The sequence below is a fragment of the Spermophilus citellus genome (genome assembly GCF_964194105.1).
Source record: "Spermophilus citellus genome assembly, chromosome: X".
Lineage (NCBI taxonomy): Eukaryota > Metazoa > Chordata > Mammalia > Rodentia > Sciuridae > Spermophilus > Spermophilus citellus.
The window spans coordinates 381,003-399,143 of NC_138190.1; the positions used below are offsets into that span (position 1 = coordinate 381,003).

The 18,141-nt window shown below is 61.0% G+C and overlaps 1 protein-coding gene across 3 annotated transcripts in view; it reads right to left on the reverse strand.

The window, feature by feature from the left end:
• Positions 1-567: 567 nt before the first annotated feature.
• P2RY8 (P2Y receptor family member 8) overlaps positions 568-18,141 on the reverse strand; it is a 27,366-nt gene continuing 9,792 nt past the window's right edge. For 2 of the 3 annotated variants that reach the window (XM_081276636.1, XM_081276634.1), the window contains exons 2-3: positions 1,858-5,372; positions 568-1,725 (exon numbers count right to left, since the gene is read on the reverse strand). In XM_081276636.1, coding sequence (XP_081132762.1) covers positions 4,245-5,336 — 1,092 coding nt within the window. In that variant the 5' untranslated portion in view covers positions 5,337-5,372 and the 3' untranslated portion in view covers positions 568-1,725; positions 1,858-4,244. Of the gene's footprint in view, positions 1,726-1,857; positions 5,373-11,906; positions 11,975-18,141 lie in introns of those variants that run through there. The other variant, XM_081276635.1, reaches the window with a different exon arrangement.

The window sequence follows — 18,141 nt, forward strand, 5'->3', positions numbered from 1 at the left end:
GGAGCATAGGTGTGGAGGGTGCCTTCGCGCGCTGGGGGGCTGGAATGTGCACGTTGGGAGTGTCCCGCGCGGGCGCGGTGGGTGAGTGCAAGGTGGCCCCTGGTGGCACGCCTGGAGAGACCCGCGGGCGTCACGGAGCGCAACGGGCAGCCTTCAAATGGAGCTTTTGAGGGGACAGTGGGGCCATGGGTAGGGTTCGGAGGAACGCTGGGGACGGGTTGGTGGAGATGGGGGTCCGCATGGGCGCGGGGGATTAGGGTTAGGGTTAGGGAGGCAGGTGTGGGGATGAAGGTCCCTGCGGGGCACCTGGGCACCTCCGACCAGCCTGGGCACAGTACCCCCTAGAGGCCGGCAGGTGGCGCCCGAGGAGAGCGAATGCCAATCATGCTCGGCGGAGGCGGGGCCTGCGCAGTGCAGGCCGCCGGTGGCGGGAAGGATTTCCAACCCGAATTAAGGAAGCGCAGCGAACCCAGGAGTAGATCTAGCAAAATGCGCAAAACCGCACGAGACTGCAAACCCCTGAGAGAAGCCAGAAAGGAGCCGAATTTATAAAGACGGGAAAAAAAACCCAACCATGGTGTTTAATATTCAATATATAAAAAGACATACAGCTGGAATATAATTGTGGCTTTAGGGTGGATGTATCTCTGGGGAGGCCACCAGAGCAGTGCATCCTGTTGGCTTTGAGGGAGGAGACCCACCTGAGTTCCCGTCCAGTCGTCCTTCCTGGGGCTCTGTTTCCTTGAGCCAGCCAGTCCTGAAGTCCACCTTCCTGAAAACCCACCCGTGGGGCCCTGAGTCCTGCTGTGGGCTCACCGTGCATTTTCACGGGGTCCCGAGCGGTGCCTCCATCCAGGCACACACATGTGTACTGTGTCATCAGGACACACAGGACAGCTACCCTTCCATCCCCTCAACTACTGGTCATTTGTGGTGAGGACATTCTGGACCCCCCGTTGTGGCTGAAATGCACAAGACACAGTTGTTAGCCCTGCAAGACAGTCCTGCCGTCCAGTGGAAGGGGATTCTGTCCTCTCCAGCCCCCTGAAGGGAATGGGAGGTGGGGGACAGACACGTGGGTCCCAGCCGCCAGGGAGGGAGGCTGGAGATGAGGGTCAGCGCATCTGCTTTTGCAAAGCTTCAGGAGGATTCCTGTTGTGGGGCACGGGGTGGGAACCCACGGGCGGGCACTCTGGGAGGTCAGGTCTGCCTGCAGGGTCAGGGCGCTGGCTCAAGGTGCCCGCCAGGGGGCGCACGGTCCCCAGGAACAGGTCCAGAGGACGACCTGCCACCTGGGCTCTCAGCAACCCGCCTGCCCTGAGGATTGATTGCCACCAGGACACACCTGCCGTGGGCGCTGTGGGGCTCAGGGCCGTCCCCAGCTCCAGAGGGTTGGAAAGAGTGGGCTGGGCACCGTCTGTCCACAGGGGACCACTCCCGAGTTAGACTGGGCTTCTCAGTCTCTGCCCTGGGGGTGCTCTGGGGTGGGCTGTGCTGTGCGCTGCAGGAGGTGGAGCAGCCTCTCTGGGCCCCACACACCAGGAGCCAGGAGCAGCCCCACCCAGGGTGTGAGAGCCCCCTGGACAGACTGGGTGGACAGGTGGGTGGATGGATGAATGGGTGGGCAGGTGGGTACCTGCATAGATGGATACCTGGATGGATGGGCAGGTGGACAGGTGCATGCCTTGGAGACCTGACATGGACATCCGGCTGCAATGGACCTCCCTGGGGCTGGGAGCAGCTACGGGGGGGACCCGAAGCCACGTGCCTCACCTCCTGAAGTCCCCTCACCACGGTGTCCATAGCCTCCCAGAGCAGATCCTGGAGGTGCCCTCTCGGCCGTCCCCTGCTGCTGACCTGAGGCTGGGGCATCCCGGCCATTCCAAGTGCCCGACCCCCGAGGCCAGGGGTGCGGAGAAGGAGGAGAGCCCCCGGTGGCTTGGATCTTTGTCCTCGTCCCCGGAGAGAAATCTTCCCATTTCTCCAGAGAAAATCCAAAATGGCGGAGGGTCTTGGCGGCCTCCAGGACACACTGGTCCACGGACTTTAGATCAGACCCAAAGTCCAGCCCAGGACTCCCCGGGGGGCGCTGGGACTGGGTTCCTGCACCAGGCTAGCGTCACCACTCTTGGGATCTGGGGTCGCGGACATGATGTCCCTTTGGGTCTCTTGGGAACCTCTGGTTCCTTTGAAAGATGGCCCTGGGGATGACCGTGCTCGCCCACGGGCAGAGCTCACCGATGGGGACTTCTCTGGGGTCCTGACGTCCTGCCCTGAAAGACAAGCTAGCCACCCTCGTTCAACCAACCAGTGGCCCTCCTTGGTGTCCCCCGTCCTCATTCGTGCCCGAGAGGCGGTCCTGGTCCATCTTGGATGCACGTGAGAGCAATGAAAATTCCACTGTCCACAAGTGACAGGGTGACGGGGACCGAGTCACTGCTGCTGTGGACACCCCTCTATTCTTTGGGGTGTCCGAGCCTGCGGCACGGGGACCAAGGGGACGAGCATCCAGTAAACACACAGAGCGCGTCAATAGGATTAAAATGCTCAATGCTCGGCCCTGGAACTCGGGTGGTGGACACACACGTCACCGAACACGGCTCAGGTGGCAGGAGCCACAGACTCCAGAGCCTAAGTCACATGGGGGGGACCTGGGCGTGGCTCCTAGGCTGGGCAAAGGGGGGACAGCAGCCCGGATCGTCCAGAGAAAAGCTGGATCTGCCCTGTCCCTCTCTCCGCAGGGGCTGCAGGTCCGGTGAGCTCCAGGGGACAGACGCAAGCTGGACAGACTTGCTGATGTCACCGGGTCTTGAATTCTCCGCAAGAGGCAAGGACCTGAGGCTCCTGGGCTCTGCTCTGAGCTGGTGGTTTGAGGTTTTTCGTAGATTTTTTTTTTTCTTTGCCTCCGAGGCGCCCACAGTCCGCGCAGGGACCATTTTGCTGGCTCAGGGTTTCCACCCTCGACGTGTCTGACTCCGTGTCACTTTCTAGGTTCTGCTCGGGGGCAGCCAGGAAAAACACGCTCTGGGACCCACGGGATCATCCCCGGGAGGTGCGGGGTCTGTCACAGGATGGAGATGGTGGCCTGTCAGGGATGTGGCTTTGGGAACCTTCGGTGTCCAAGGGGCTGGTGTGTTCCTGGGGGACAGAGGCTGGACCAGGGTCCCCGGCTGAGCCCCCTCCAGGGCTCCAGGGGGCTCCTCCTGCCTCTCCAGCTCCTGGGCTCCAGGTGGCCCTGGGCGGGTGGCCCCTCACTGCAGTCTCTGTCTCCGTCTCCATGGGGCTCCTCCTCTGGTCTGTGTCCCCTCCTCTGTCTCTAGGGAGGACATGGCACGAGGGCCCCCTGACCCAGGAGGAGCCCACCTCGGGACCCTTCACTCATGACCTCTGCAGAGACCCTGTTCCCACACCAGGTCCCCGCAGACCTGAATCAGGGAGGACCCTATTCACTGGTGCCTGGTCCCCAAACTCATGCGGGGTCCAGCCAGGTGCCTGCCTGTGGCTGAGAAGCCTCTGGCCCTGGAAGCTCCTTCCAGTCACCATCGAAGTCCGCAAGCAAGCTGCTCCGTGAAGCCACCGTGGAGTCCGGCACCCAGCTCCGTGCTCCCAGGGACAGCTGGCTGCTTGGTCCTGACGGGTCTGGGTTTTGCTGCCGGTGACTTCCACCACAGGGTTCCTGAGCAGCCTCTCAGAAGCCCCGGGAGTCAGCTCCTTCCTGCAGGGGGGCGGGGTGTGGGGACGTCACCCCCAAGGATCCCCGTAGCTCCTCAGAGTCACCTGGTCCTTTTGCCGGCACCGCCGTGGCCAGCGTGACCACACATGAAACCTGCCCAGATGGCAGCACGCAGCCGGCTGGAGGGACCCGGTGCAGGGAGGGGACCCCGGGATTGCAGACTAGGGTCACCTCTCCAATGTCCCCAAGGAGGTGTCGGCCTGCAGAGTCGGGGGACGGGATGCTGAGCTGGCTGAATGCTCGTCTCCATCTCCAGCTGGGGACAGGCTGGGCAGCCCCTTGGCCAACCAAGAACACCCTTCAAGGGCCAGCTGTCCTCGGGTGTCCTCCGCACCTGCAGACCAACGGCCCACGCAGTGTCCACTACCGCTGGGGTTCGATTCCGTGAGCAGGAAGAAGCAGGGGGTCAAGGCTCGATGGCTCAGCGGAGCAGGTGGTCTCTGCACACCTCCAGGGTGGCCGTGGGGGGTGCGTGTCCCCGCTGGACCTCCTGCAAAGGTCACTCCCAGGCTCAGAAGATACTCTCCTGCCTCTTGAAGCCGGGCCGGCCGGTGCCCTGCAGCGCGTCCGCGGGGCTGGGGGACATGGAGCGCGCAGAGAGCGTCCTGGCGGAGAAGAGGCTGTCCCGGCGCGTCGTGTCCAGGCTGTCGCTGGACAGCCGGCCGTAGCCCAGGTAGTGGCGCAGGCGCAGCTGGAACTCGCGGGAGGCGAAGTAGTAGACGAAGGGGTCCAAGCAGTTGTTGAGGCAGCTGAGGCAGAGGGTCAGCTTGTAGACGTGGTAGTAGCTGCGGCCGAAGAAGAGCCGGCTGACCATGTGGACCAGCAGCACGAAGTTGTTGGGCGCGAAGCAGGTGACGAAGGCCAGCAGCACCACGGCGGCCAGGCACACGGCGCGCCGCCGCTGGCCCTGGTCCTGGCCGCCGTCGGCCGTGCGCAGCAGCTTGGTGATGGTGGCCGTGTAGCAGGCCACGGTGACCACGAAGGGGATGAGGAAGAGGAGCACGAAGATGGTGAAGAGGAACAGGGCCCACATGGCCACGCTGGGCAGCATGGTCCACTTGAGCACGTCGAAGCACGTGACGATGCCCAGCGCGTCCACCTCGTAGGTGAGATCCGTGCGCGCCAGCGGGAAGAGCGCGGCCAGCAGCAGCGCCCAGGTGCCCGCGCAGGCGGCCAGCGCGTAGCGGCGGCGGCGCCAGCGGGCGGAGCTGAGCGGGTGGACGACGCCCAGGAAGCGCTCGACGCTGATGCAGGTCATGGTCAGGATGCTGCAGTACATGTTGGCGTAGAAGGCCACGGTGACCACGTTGCAGAGGACCTCGCCGAACACCCAGTGGTGGCCGTTGCAGTGGTAGTAGATCTGGAAGGGCAGCACGCTGGCCAGCATCAGGTCCGTGACGCTCAGGTTGATCATGAAGATGACCGACGGCGACTTGGGCCCGATGTGGCGGCAGAGCACCCACAGGGAGAAGAGGTTGCCCGGGATGCTGACCAGCACCACCAGCGAGTAGACCACGGGCAGCGCCACGGCGATGGCCGGGTTCCGCAGCATCTGCAGCGTCGCGTTGTCCGGACCGCTCACGTTCATGTCCACTAGCCCCATCACCGCAGCCGCGGACGCGCGCTCATCCTCGCGGACCTGCAAGGGGAGGGACGCAGAAAGGGTCAGGGCGCGGGCCCCAGGGGCCCCAGGGACAGGGGAGCCACGGGATAGAAGGCCCCGGAGCCCTGTCCCCAGGGAGCCACCTCGGTGCCCTTCAGCAGGTGATGGATAAAGAAAATGTGGTACGTGTACGCCGTGGAATATTACTCAGCCATGAAGAAGAGTGAAATGATGGCGTTCGCTGGTAAAGGAATGGAGTTGGGAGACACCAGGCTGACCAAGCTAAGCAAGTCCCCAAAAAGACCGAGGACAAACATTCTCCCTGAAATGCGGATGGTAACTCACAGTAAGAGGGGGACTAGGGGACAAATAGAGGTATGGTGGACTAGGCAGAGGGGACTGAAGGGAGGGGAGGGACAGGGGGTAGGAAGGACCATACAATGAATGGGACATGGTGACCCTGGGTGCATATAGGACCACAGGACCCGGGTGATTCTACACCATGTCCAACCAGAAGGAGGAGAAGTGACAATCCATTTATGGAGGACGCGTCCCAGTGCGTTCTAATGTCACGGAGAACATGCGGGAAGGGGCCCTGCCTGCTCCCCAGGGACAAGGAACCCGGCGCCCCACCTGCCCATTGGCACTCAGGCCTCTGAGCACCCGGAAGCTCCTTTGCTCCTTGTCTGTGTCTTTCTCCCTGGAAGTTGAGGGAGCGCGTTGTGAGGGACGCTGCACTGGCTTCCACCTCGGGTCGCCGAGGACGCTGGACATCGCCCAGCGACCTCACTTCCAAGCCCGGGAGAGGTGATCTGGGTCACCTCCAGGGTGGGGAGGGATGTCCCAGAGGCCGGCTCGGCTCTCAGGCCTGGTTCCTCATTTGCACAGGGTCAAATCGAGGTCCCCCCGCCTAATCAGGGTCCCGGGAGACCGGCCGCATTTGCCTGGCTACACGGAGGTGGGGACTGGTCCAGAGGGGTGGCTCGGCTGCCCCAGGGACTGCCCGTCACCCAGGCATCTGGCTCCACCTGGGAGCTGCCATCGGGGGGCCACCCAGGGGAAGGCAAATTAGGGTCCCTGTGGCCTCTCCCCTCCCCCACCCCGAAGCCCCATTTCCCTTGATGGATTTTAAGTCCCACAGAATCTCGGGGTCTGGAACAGTGGCTCCGAGGTACAGATGTCCTTAGCAAGCACAGAGCCCTGGGTCCCATCCCGAGCCTCAAAACTTCTCTAGGGCTAAAAGTTGAACTCAGGGCCCCCCGACCCCTGAGCCCCGTCCCCAGCCATATTGGGCATCTTATTTAGTGACAGGGCCTCCCTGAGCCGCTTAGGGCCTCGCTGTGGCCTCCCAACTCAGCCTCCCCAGCCGCTGGGATGACAGGCGCCCAGCCTAGATTTTTTTTTTTTTATTTTGAGATGGGATCTTGCTAAGGTGCCGAGGCTGGCCTCCGCCGTGGGGTCCTCCTGCCTCAGCCTCCTGAGTAGCTGGGATCTCAGGTGTGTGCCACCGTGTCTGTCCCCAAACCCCTGGTTTGGGGGCATGTGGAGGCTGGAGGAAATGGTGGATGGACGCTCCAAGATGCGCACCACCCAGTGTGGGTCTCTGGGGCATTTTAGAAACCCAACAGTGTCCCCAGCAGGGTCCCCCAAGGCGAAGGGCAAGTGGATCTCGTCTGAGCGGCCCCAGAAGAAGGCTCGGGACTTACCTTCCGCGACGCTGCTGCTGAAATGGCGGAGCCGAAGGGGGACCCGGCTCGGCTTCCACAGGGCCATCTGCCACCCAGCGTGCACCTGGTTCCCTTTCTTGATTTTGCAAATGAGTTCCTGTCACCTTTTCCAAATACGCTCACCTCTTGGGGGCAGGGGGGGAACGGGTTATGCAACGCGAATACGGAGCATCAGAGTCGGGGAAACCCAACACACGTCTGTCTGGGGGGGTCTCTGCTTAACCCTGCAGGGAGATTCCATTGCCAGTCGGGGTCAGTGTCCACGAGGCTCAGGGACTTCGAGTGGACCCTCCCGGGGCCGGGAGGAGGGGGGATGGCTGGGAGGGTGTTTCTGGGATGACTTAAGTAAAAAATCCTTAGCGGTGGGGGTGGGCCTCGTCCAATCAGTCGAAGGGCCGAGGAACAAAGTCAGAGGTTTCCCCCTCGAGAAAGGAGCCCTGCATGAAGGCTGCGTCTATCCATTGGCCACTCATCTAGAAACCTCCCCGTGGGTCATCTAGGTCCACACCTGTCAATCATCTATACAGACAGGTGTCTATCACCAGTCTCCACAGGTCTCTGTCCACGGGGGATCAGGTCCTTCCAAGGATCTAAGGCCAAACATTGGCGTCCTCTGGAGAAGACCTCCCCGTCCAGCACCTCTGCAGTCTCAGCCCCTGCTGAGTTTCCCGCCTGTCCAGCGGAGTGACCGGTCCCCCCTGGGGGTTGCTGACCACGCGATCCGACTTGGACTCAACTGTCCGCCCTTTCTTTCCTCTACTGTGCAAGGGCCACCTCCTCGGGGGCCGGACAATCCGCACCGCGCGCTCCTGCGTTCAGGTGGCGCAACGACCCGCCCAGGAGCGCCCGGGCCGGGAGCCGAACAGGGACGCTCTCTGTGCCCACGAAGCCCCTCTGGGGGTCATTGCAGGGGTCCCAAGGCACATGCCTCCCCTCTGCCTGGGGGGGGGGTGGAGGAAAAGGCCTTCGCCCTATTAAGCAGGAAAGTGAAACCAAACAGACCAGCCACCGGGGCGCACGTGGCTCTCCGTTTGCAGAAGGAGCCTGTTAAAATCCACGCAGGGGCCGGGGTCTCTGCGTCCAGCGCAGACCCTGCACGGGCTCCCAGGCGGCCCCGGGCTGCCCTCTGCTCCCAGGACCAGCCTCAGGGACCCTCAGGGCTGCCCAGAGCGGGCGTTGGCCCTTTGGCCCCGGGCACACCCTGCGAGGGAATCTATCAGCAGGAAACACCCGCGCCCGAGAGGAGTGGGTGCCGGACAGAGAGTCCAACCCGCGGCCATCTGGGTGCTTCCCGTTCTAAACTCCCCGCACACCTTGGGGAAAAAAGACCTGCACCCGTGTCATCCCAGGGATTCAGGAGGCTGGGGCAGGAGGTTTGCAATTGGAGGCCAGCCTCAGCAACGTAGTGGGGAACTAACTAAGCAACTTGGGGAGACCAAGTCTGGAAATAAAATACCAAAAAGGGGCAGGGGATGGGGCTCGACGGTAAAGCAACCCCTGGGTCCAGTCCCCAGGTTTGGGCTCTGGAAAAATACAGGCGAGGGAGCCGCGCGCTCAGGGCGAGGGGCCTGAGGCTGCTGTCTCCATTTCTGCGCGCAGAGCTGGGGACGCAGGAGAACCCGCCGCTGGACGCCTACGCCTGGTGCACATTTAAATATCACGCGCCCTTGAACCCAGGCCAGAGCCGCGGGGCGCGCAGGTGATGCAAGAAACGAGCAAGAGCGCACAGCATCTGCAGCCCCAGCGCGCCCCGCCTCCACCGCCGTCGGCTGTTCTGGGTGCACCTGGCACCTGGTGGGCGGCCCCCTGCACCCCTCGGGCTCCTCGGTCCGCAGTGCTGGCTCTGCACTGAGCGGTCCCCAGTGACCGGCCCAGGAAGGCCGCGTTCAGGGCCTGGGTAGGGGCGCGCGCCCGCGCTGCTCCGCGGGTTGCACGGACCATTAATCAGGAAATCAGCTCTAACGGCCTCCGCTTCCCTGAAACCCAGGCGCCTGCGGTTTGCAGCAGCGGAGGCCCCGACCGAGGGGAGGCAACTCTGTAAAACGAGATTAACGGTTGGTCGCGTCGCCACGGGCAGCCGGAGGCCCCCTCCCCGGAGCGCACAGGGCGCAGCTGGTGCAGCCCCGGCCCCAGCCCCCCCACGGGGCTCGCTCGGGGCCACTTTGCAAGATCTTGCAAGAGGAGGCCCAGGGTTCGAGGCCTGGCGAGCACCAGGGGGGCCCCCTGTTCTTATTTATTTAAGAAACAGCTTTACTGGGGTGCAATCGACCGACCCTACAAGATTTTCAGGCCAACCCTGAACCGCGCCACGGTTAACCCCCTTCTTCCTTTGTCCCCTCAGCCCCTTGACAGCTAAGGACCCGGCTTCTGTCACCCCCGAATCCTCTTTTCCAATGGAACCGGTGTGGAATGCCTCTGTTTTCATGGCTGAGTACTATTCCACTCCACAGACGATCGGTCGTCTTTCCATCCCTCCGCCAGTGGCTTCTTGTCCGTTCAGAGTGACATCCCTTTATGGCTTAACGGTGACAGCCTCAGACGGAAGGGTTGACCAATAAAGCGACTGGGCTGCAGAGCTCACGGAGGCGGTGATGTGACAAGATTGGCCGGAGGCAGCTGCCATCAGGAGCAGATGCATCCATCTGCACCTAGCAACAGTTGGGCTTCTCCTACAGTTAGTCCCCTCGGAGGGTGCTAGGGCTGTCCCGGGAGCCAGACTCTCAGAGGACAAGGTCGCTCCCACCCTGGACGGCAGAGGCTGGACCAGGGTCACTAACTGATAGACCACAGAGCAGGTGGCCTGGGTGACACGGGCCTGTGTTCTGCTCTGTGACGTCATGGATGTCATGTGCTCATGCATCCCACACACTCACTGTGTCTGTCGGAACTGGATCATGTGTGACGCTGTCCGTGAGGCACGGGATGGCACAGATCTCCATCCACGATGCCAGTCATGCCCGTCATGCATGTCCCCTGTGAGGCTGGATCCTGTGGCATTTTATGGGCAGTGAGTGTGCGCTGCATCATGTCACCTGCAAACTGCACCTGAACTTTGAAGAGTGCGTGTAATAGACATGATTTACCAGCCTAGCTGGCAGGTGACTGTGTGTGACAGAGCCATACCCGACTTCACTACTATTGTGTTATAGATTATTATTATTATTATAGATTATTGGGAGGATGTGATTGTTCCCACATTATTGCATGCATACCTGTGGGGATCATTACATGCACACCTGTGGAGATCATTGCATGCATACCTGTGGGGATCATTGCATGCATACCTATGGGGATCATTGCATGCATACCTATGGGGATCATTGCATGCATACCCATGGGAATTACCACATGCATACCTATGGGGATTATTGCATGCATACCCATGAGGATTATTGCATACCTGTGGGGATTATTGCATGAATACCCATGGGATCATTACATGCATACCTATGTGGATTATTACATGCATACCCATGGGGGTTATTACATGCATACACATGGGAATTATTGCATGCATACCCATGGGGATTATTGCATGCATACACATGGGAATTACTACATGCATACCTATGGGGATTATTACATGTATACCAATGGGATTATTGCATGCATACCTATGGGGATTATTGCATGCATACCCATGGGGATTATTGCATGTATACATATGGGGATTATTACATGCATACCTATGGAAATTATTGCATGCATACCTATGGGGATTATTACATGCATACCTATGGGAATTATTGCATGCATAACTATGGGGATCATCACATGCATACCCATGAGGATTATTACATGCATACCCATGGGGATCATTACATGTATACCTATGGGGATCATCACATGCATACCCATGAGGATTATTGCATGCATACCCATGGGAATCATTACATGTATACCTATGGGGATCATCACATGCATACCCATGGAGATCCTTACACGCACACTAGTGGAATCCTGGTTTCTTGCCTCTCGCTGTGAATAGTGCAGCGGTCACAGACCCTGGCAGAAAGGCAGGAGGTGATGGACTTGCTGCAGGGGCCGCGAGAGGCCACTTTGCGCCCGTGGAGGTGGCTGAGATCAGAGGACACATGGGGACCCGGGGGAGGGAACCCTCGTGTGCTGGCGGGAAGGCAAACGTGCGTCCACTGTGGACATGGCTGGCCGTTCCCGCAACCCTGACAGGTCACCCTGTAACGTCGGAGTTCACAGTGACCGACGGGCCATCCAGCATCCCTCCTGCCCCGCCCCCCCAGAACCGATGGCGGAGGTCAGCGCAGAGCTGTGCCTGATGTCCACAGCGGTGGTGTCCACAGGGGTGCCCAGGCCCACAGGTGTGTCTGTCACACTGTGGAATATTACTCAGCCAGAAAGAGGAGCCCAGGAAGCGGAACGGAGCTGTCCCCTGCTAGCACTTGGATGGGCCTCAAGGATGCGCGGCTCAGCGAGAGACGCCGGACACCCAGGGACACACGTGATTTACCTGGAGCAGGCCAGCGCACGGGGACAGGAGGTCATTGGTGGTTCCTGGGACCTGGGGCAGAGACCCTGTCTAATGGGGACTGGGGTCTCCTTTTGGGTTCCCCCCAAATCCCAGAGAGGGGGCCACCTCTGGACCCCGGGGCCAGCACGTTTTCAGCTCCCTCGACGCCGACTGTTTTGAATCACGGAAGCCAGAAGGGACCTCCCCTCGTCCCCAAAACAGAAAACCGAAAGCAAAACACAGGTGTCCCGGGGTCCCCGTGCCCAAGGCACTGGTGACCCGGCTCCTGGGGTCAGGACGGGATCCTTCCTGTCCCCTGGGCCTCCCGCCCACAGCCACCGGGGTCCCCTGACTTACGAGGGCCACAGGACAGTGGGGTCCCGGGGGGTGCTGGCCTCGGGGGCTTCTCCAAATGTCCCCTGACCCTCCTGCCTGGCCCAGCGGAGGCAGCCGGTTTGCATGAGCTCGGAGGTCAGTGCCTGTCCCCTGACGGGACCCTGCGGTGGCCTCCGGGTCCCAGGGCTGACGGCCGGCCACCTGTGGCCCTGAGTTTGGCTGAAGGGCAGGGACCTTGCGAAACCCCGGGAGGGTTCCTCTTTCTCAGGTCCCCGGGGTGGAGCCGCCCCCGAGGGGATTTTTTTTAATTAAAAAAAGATGCATTTTGAACACGTTTGAAATAAAGAGTGTCCCCTCCTGTACTCAGCATGTGACCGCAGGAGGTTCGCTGGGGACCTCGGTGGCCGTGGGTCACGACAAGGCTCCCCTGGGATTGATTTTATAGAGGCTCCTTTTAAACACGGAGAAGGGGGCTCCCTAGGGTCCCCGTGTGGGTGTCGGGTGTCTGCAGCCCCGAAAAGTGTCCCCTGCAGACCCAGGGGGGAGGGACAGGCCTGTGGGATTGAGTCCGAGTGCACAGGGAGCAGGTGTCTCCAAGGCCCCTCGGCTCAGCCCTGGCCCCAGGACCTTGGGACGTGCCTGTGTGGGTGGAGAGGGGTCTTGGCAGAGGGGATGGAGGGGCAGTGAGGTCCCCAGGGTGGCCCTGTCCAGCAGGACTGGGGTCCTTGTAGAGGAGGAGATGAGGACACAGAGGCACACAGAGGGACGGTCCCGAAGGACACAGGGAGAAGACGGCGGCTGCAAGCCCAGGGGAGAGGGTCAGGAGGAGCCACTTCTGCCCACACCTGGACCTCGGACCTCCATCCTCCAGGGCAGGGGCGATAGACCTCTGCTGATCTAACCACCCAGGCTGGGGGGCTCTCTGGCTAGCCTCCTGTCCTCCTTACCAAGAAGCAGGACGCGGGGTACAGGGCGCAGGAGGCCGGCCACAGGGTTTTAAAGAGTCACGTTTGCTGGAAAGTGTCCCAGACGCTGCAGGACTATCTGCCAGATCAAGCTTCCACGTGACCAGGTGTCCCCATTCCTGGGCGGGACACCCAACGGGGTCCAGGGAACCTCCCAAAAACGCAACCCAGCCCCGTGTCCATCAGGGGACAAGCGGGTGCAGAAAAAGCCAGGCAAGTCCGCGGACGGGAGAGCGGTCAGCCTTGGAGTCAGACCCCAAGGTGTGGGCCGACTTCGAGCGTTAGCCAAGGGACAGGCCACAGGGAGAGGCCAACAGCCCCTGTCCCTCACACTGCCTCTGCCAAGGCCCGTCTCCGACAGGCGGAGACGACAGTGGCCGGGACCTGGGGGTCTGCAGCCATGTGCTCAGAGGAGCGTCCAGGGCTGCAAAGTGCCAGGCGTCCCCAAGCAGCGAGCTACAGACGTCCACGGTGACAGGGTGCATTCAGCCGGCTCCGAGGTGTCCAGCTGCTGCGGACCACCCAGGGGCGTGGGGCACAAGGTATCCGGCTCCTGCAGACCGGGGGGTGCTCGTTACAGTGTACCCAGTCTTTGCAAATGACCCAGGTGCTGGTTACTAGGTACCCAGTCCTTGCAAATGACCCAGGTGCTGGTTACTAGGTACCCAGTCTTTGCAAATGACCCAGGTGCTGCTTACTAGGTACCCAGTCCTTGCAAATGACCCAGGTGCTGCTTACTAGGTACCCAGTCCTTGCAAATGACCCAGGTGCTGGTTACTAGGTACCCAGTCTTTGCAAACGACCCAGGTACTGGTTACTAGGTACCCAGTCCTTGCAAATAACCCAGGGTGCTGGTTACTAGGTACCCAGTCCTTGCAAATGACCCAGGTGCTGGTTACTAGGTACCCAGTCCTTGCAAACGACCCAGGTACTGGTTACTAGGTACCCAGTCCTTGCAAATAACCCAGGGTGCTGGTTACTAGGTACCCAGTCTTTGCAAATGACCCAGGTGCTGGTTACTAGGTACCCAGTCTTTGCAAACGACCCAGGTGCTAGTTACTAGGTACCCAGTCCTTGCAAACCCCGGGGGTGCTGGACACAAGGTATCCAGGTCCTGCAGGCCACCCCGGGTCAGGGGACCACAGGGGACATTCTGAAGGTCAGAGGCATCCATCTGAAGGGTCAGGTGTGTGAAGTGGCCAGATTCAAGCGCCGCAATGCGATGCCCGGAGCGTGCCACACCGCGATGCATGGGCCTGGGACATCACGATGCCCGGGGCCTGTGACGCCGTAATGGACATGCGCCGAAGAGCGTCCAGCCGTCCACAGGAGCCCACCAAGGAGCCCTGAAAGCCGCCCCCTGCCTTGGGTCTTCGTCAGAGGCTCCAGACTCGGGCAGGAGATGACACTTCAAGGTGACACCGTGCCTTGGTTTGGGGGACGCTGCCGGTGCACAGGAGGCCGTGGGCCACTGGTCCGCGATTTCATTTCCTTTGCGTATATGCCCTGGAGCGGTGGAATATTAGCCAGCCACAAACAAGAAGAATACTACTCAGCCAGGAACAAGGACAGGTGCTGAATAAATGCAACTGGAGGGTGTTCTATAGAGCGAAACAAGACAGACCCCGAGAGACAGGCGCTGGGTGTTCTCTTTCCCGGATGGAAGCTCAAATTAAGGCCACCGGCCAGCGGGACAGTGACGGCTAGGGGCTGGGAGAGACACAGGGAGGCCATTTTTGATGCCTGCTGTATGCACGGAACTATGACACTTGTATACGATTGGAGCACGGGTTTAAAACACCCCTAACCCTCCGCATGTCCTGTCAGCTGTGACGAGGGATTTCAGTGTCCCCACCTGTGGGGGACAATGTGGGTCACCCCTTTGGGGGCCAGACCTCAGGGCGCCAAGGGAGCACAGCAGGCTTCCTGGTCCGCGGGGAGGCCGCCTTGTGGCCACCACAGGGTGGTTTCCCAGGACGCTCTGCAGCCTGGGGCCCCCTGGATCTCACTTCCGCCCTGGGGCCTGGGAAATTTCCACCCTGACCTTTACACCGGCCCCTGGGGTCTGCTGTCCCCCGTGCCGAGGGGGACATCTCCGTCTCACGGGGGCCCTCGGGAGAGTCCCAGGCCCCACCCTGGGCTGGGCGGATAAATGTGGTTTCTTCCCTTTTTTTTCCTCTCTCTCTGTCTCTGAAAGTCTCACGGTTTTTGCACAATTTCAGCCGCTTTCTGCAATGAATTTAGATCTTTTCAACTTTTCTTCCCCCGGGCCCGTCGGAGTGGCCAGCCTCACGACTCCTGGACCCTGGGGGCTGTTTTAAAAATAAAACAAGTCGCTGATGGACAGAGACAGTCCCTCGGGTCCCCGGATTGACGGCTGGAGGGCAGCCTATACTGGGCGGAAACACTGCCCACAGGCTCCATCCCGATCCGGGCAGCAGAGGGTGGGCGAGGGGGAGATTTTTTCCGGGCTCCTCACAACGACATGCAATCTAGCGCTCGTCCCTTGTTTCTGGAACGTTCCGTGGAGTGATTGTGGTCCACAGTGAATCGTGGGTAGGGACCCCGTGTGGGTGTCCATCACTGGGACGGGGAGCCGGTTCCTCTTTTTATCCCCCTCTAGGTCCCTGGCTACTTCCCCTGGGGCGCCCTGACGGAGGGTTTCAGGTCTGCTGTCCTGTCAAACGGCGGGTCCCCAGTCGGTAGCCTCCTGGGAGGAACCGTCCCTGGCCCAGTTGGCCCACGAGGACGCGGTCACCATGAGCTGGAAGCCGCGGTGCAGGGTCATCTGCCATGTGCTGTGAGTGCTGCTGATTTTTTAAATGACAATCGTGAGCTGTCACTGTTGAGAGGGACGGGGACACTGTGGCCTCTGTGGGGTCTTGTCCCTGTGACCCCTAGAACTGGGCCAGCGAGCAGCCCGCACTTCGTCTTCGACTTCTCCGATGTCATTCAGACCCCCGTCCACCGTCGGCCGCCATCGCTCAGCCCGTCCAACCCAGGGACAGCGCCAACAGGGCTCCTCCATGTGGACAGGTCCCCGAGGGTTTCGCTTCCTGTCCCTGCACGGCCGACCCCCTGAGATGGCTGGGGTTGGGAGGGACCCAGGGTCAGAGGTGACCAGAGACATCCACGTGCTGTTCACCCCGGGCGGGGGGGGAGGTCAGATGAGTGGACAGACGGGCGGACAGGAGACGGACGGTGAGCAGGTGGACGGGCGGGGGGACGGGTGATGGATCCGTGACGGACGATAGCGGAGAGGCAGGTAGGTGGACGCTGGGTGGACAGAGGGACGGATAGAAGAGAGGGGGGTGGTGGGTCGCGCCACACCTGAGAGGGAGGGAGGAAAACAAGATGGCGGGTGGGTGGGTGGACCGGTGGACAATGGATGGACGGGTGGGTGTGTGGACAGATGGGTGGACGGATGGATGGATGGATGGGTGGATGGATGGGTGGATGGATGGACGGATTGGTGGACAGATGGGTGGACACATGGGTGGACGGATGATGGATGGATGGGTGGACAGTTGGATGGACAGATAGGTGGACGGATGGATGGACAGATGGGTGGACGGATGGAGGGACTGATGGGTGGGTGGATGGATGGAGGGACCGATGGGTGGGTGGACGGGTGCTCTGAGGACCCATCTGTCCCCTGGTGCTTCAGCAGAGCCTCCATGGGCTCACGGTCCCCAGGTTCCTACCCCAAGGCTACTCGAGACCTGTCCCCAGGTCACACCCCACCTGGGAGCCCAGCCAGAAGGTTCTAGAAGGACGGCGGCCAGAGGCAGAGGTCCAGGATGGGGTGGGTGACGCGTCCCAGGGGCTCCACGTCCCGCTAAGTCACCGGGATGCACCTGCCTGGGTCCTCGTCCCTGGGGACGGGGGCACCTCCCTCGTCCCCAGGAGGACACAGCGCCTCACGTGCACCTGAGTCGAGGGACAAGCTCTGGAGTGTCACCACGGACACCACGGAGCTGCCGGGACCCACCTTAGGGGACCTCTGCTGAGTCCCCGGCCGAGGGCATCCCAGGAAGTGCCTGCGTCCACCCAGCTGGACCTGGGGGTCAGCGCTGGCCCCTCCACCTGCGACGCCTGGCATTTTTTTGCACAATTCTCTGTGTATCTGAGGCTGGGTGGCCGGTCCCTGGGCTGGAGGCGAGAAAGTGACATTTTTCGGGTCTGACTGAAGAGGAAATTGAGGTCACGGGGCCGCTGTGGTCAGCAGCCGAGCTGGGCCCCGCAGAACAGCCCCGGGGGTCCTTTCACGGAGCCCCAAGCAGATGCTACGCGGGCTCAGGGGGGAACCAAGCTGGGGGTGACACCTGGGAATCCGCACAGGGGACCCGGAGGTCCTGGTCAGTATCACAGGGGGTCCCCCAGGGCGACAAGTAGCCCCGAGTCCCTCACAGCTCAGGGCCAGGGCGCAGGAGAAGTGGTGAGTGGGTGCCGCTCAGCCAGGGGGTCAGGGAGAGGTCCTCAACCCAGGTGACCTTTTATTTTCCCTCTCAGAGGTCACTAGGAAATGTCTAGAGTCAGTTCTCATGAACTTAGCCGGGAGGGGCTGCTCCTGGCTCCTGGTGTGTGGGGCCCAGAGAGGCTGCTCCACCTCCTGCAGCGCACAGCACAGCCCACCCCAGAACACCCCCAGCCCCAGAGGCCCCCAGGGCTGAGGAGACCTGCAGGACAGAGTCTCTGTCCATCATCGGTCCACCCAGCTGTCACCTGTCTGTCAATCATCTATCTATCATCTATCTATCTGCCTATCTATCTATTATCTACTAATCCTGTCTGTCCATCTGTGTATCTAGGTATCTATCATCTATCTATCTCTCTGTCATCCACCAGTTCTGTCTATCATCTCTCTATCTTCTATCATCTATCCATCCTGTCTACCTATCTATCCATCTATCTGTCTATCTGTCATCTACCCATCCTGTCTGTCCATCTATCTCTCTGTCATCGACCCATCCTGTCTGTCCAGGGGGCTCTCACACCCTGGGTGGGGCTGCTCCTGGCTCCTGGTGTGTGGGGCCCAGAGAGGCTGCTGCACCTCCTGCAGCGCACAGCACAGCCCACCCCAGAGCACCCCCAGCCCCAGGGGCCCTGGGTGCCCAGGAGGCCTGTGGGCAGGACTTGTCCATCACACAGCTGTTATTCACGTGTACCCATCACTTACATTGACCACCTACTGGTTTCCTGTACCTATTGGTTATCGGTCACCTACTTATCTAACGGTCTACAGCTACCTGTCGTCACACGGGAGGACGGGGAACACAAAACCAGTGTCA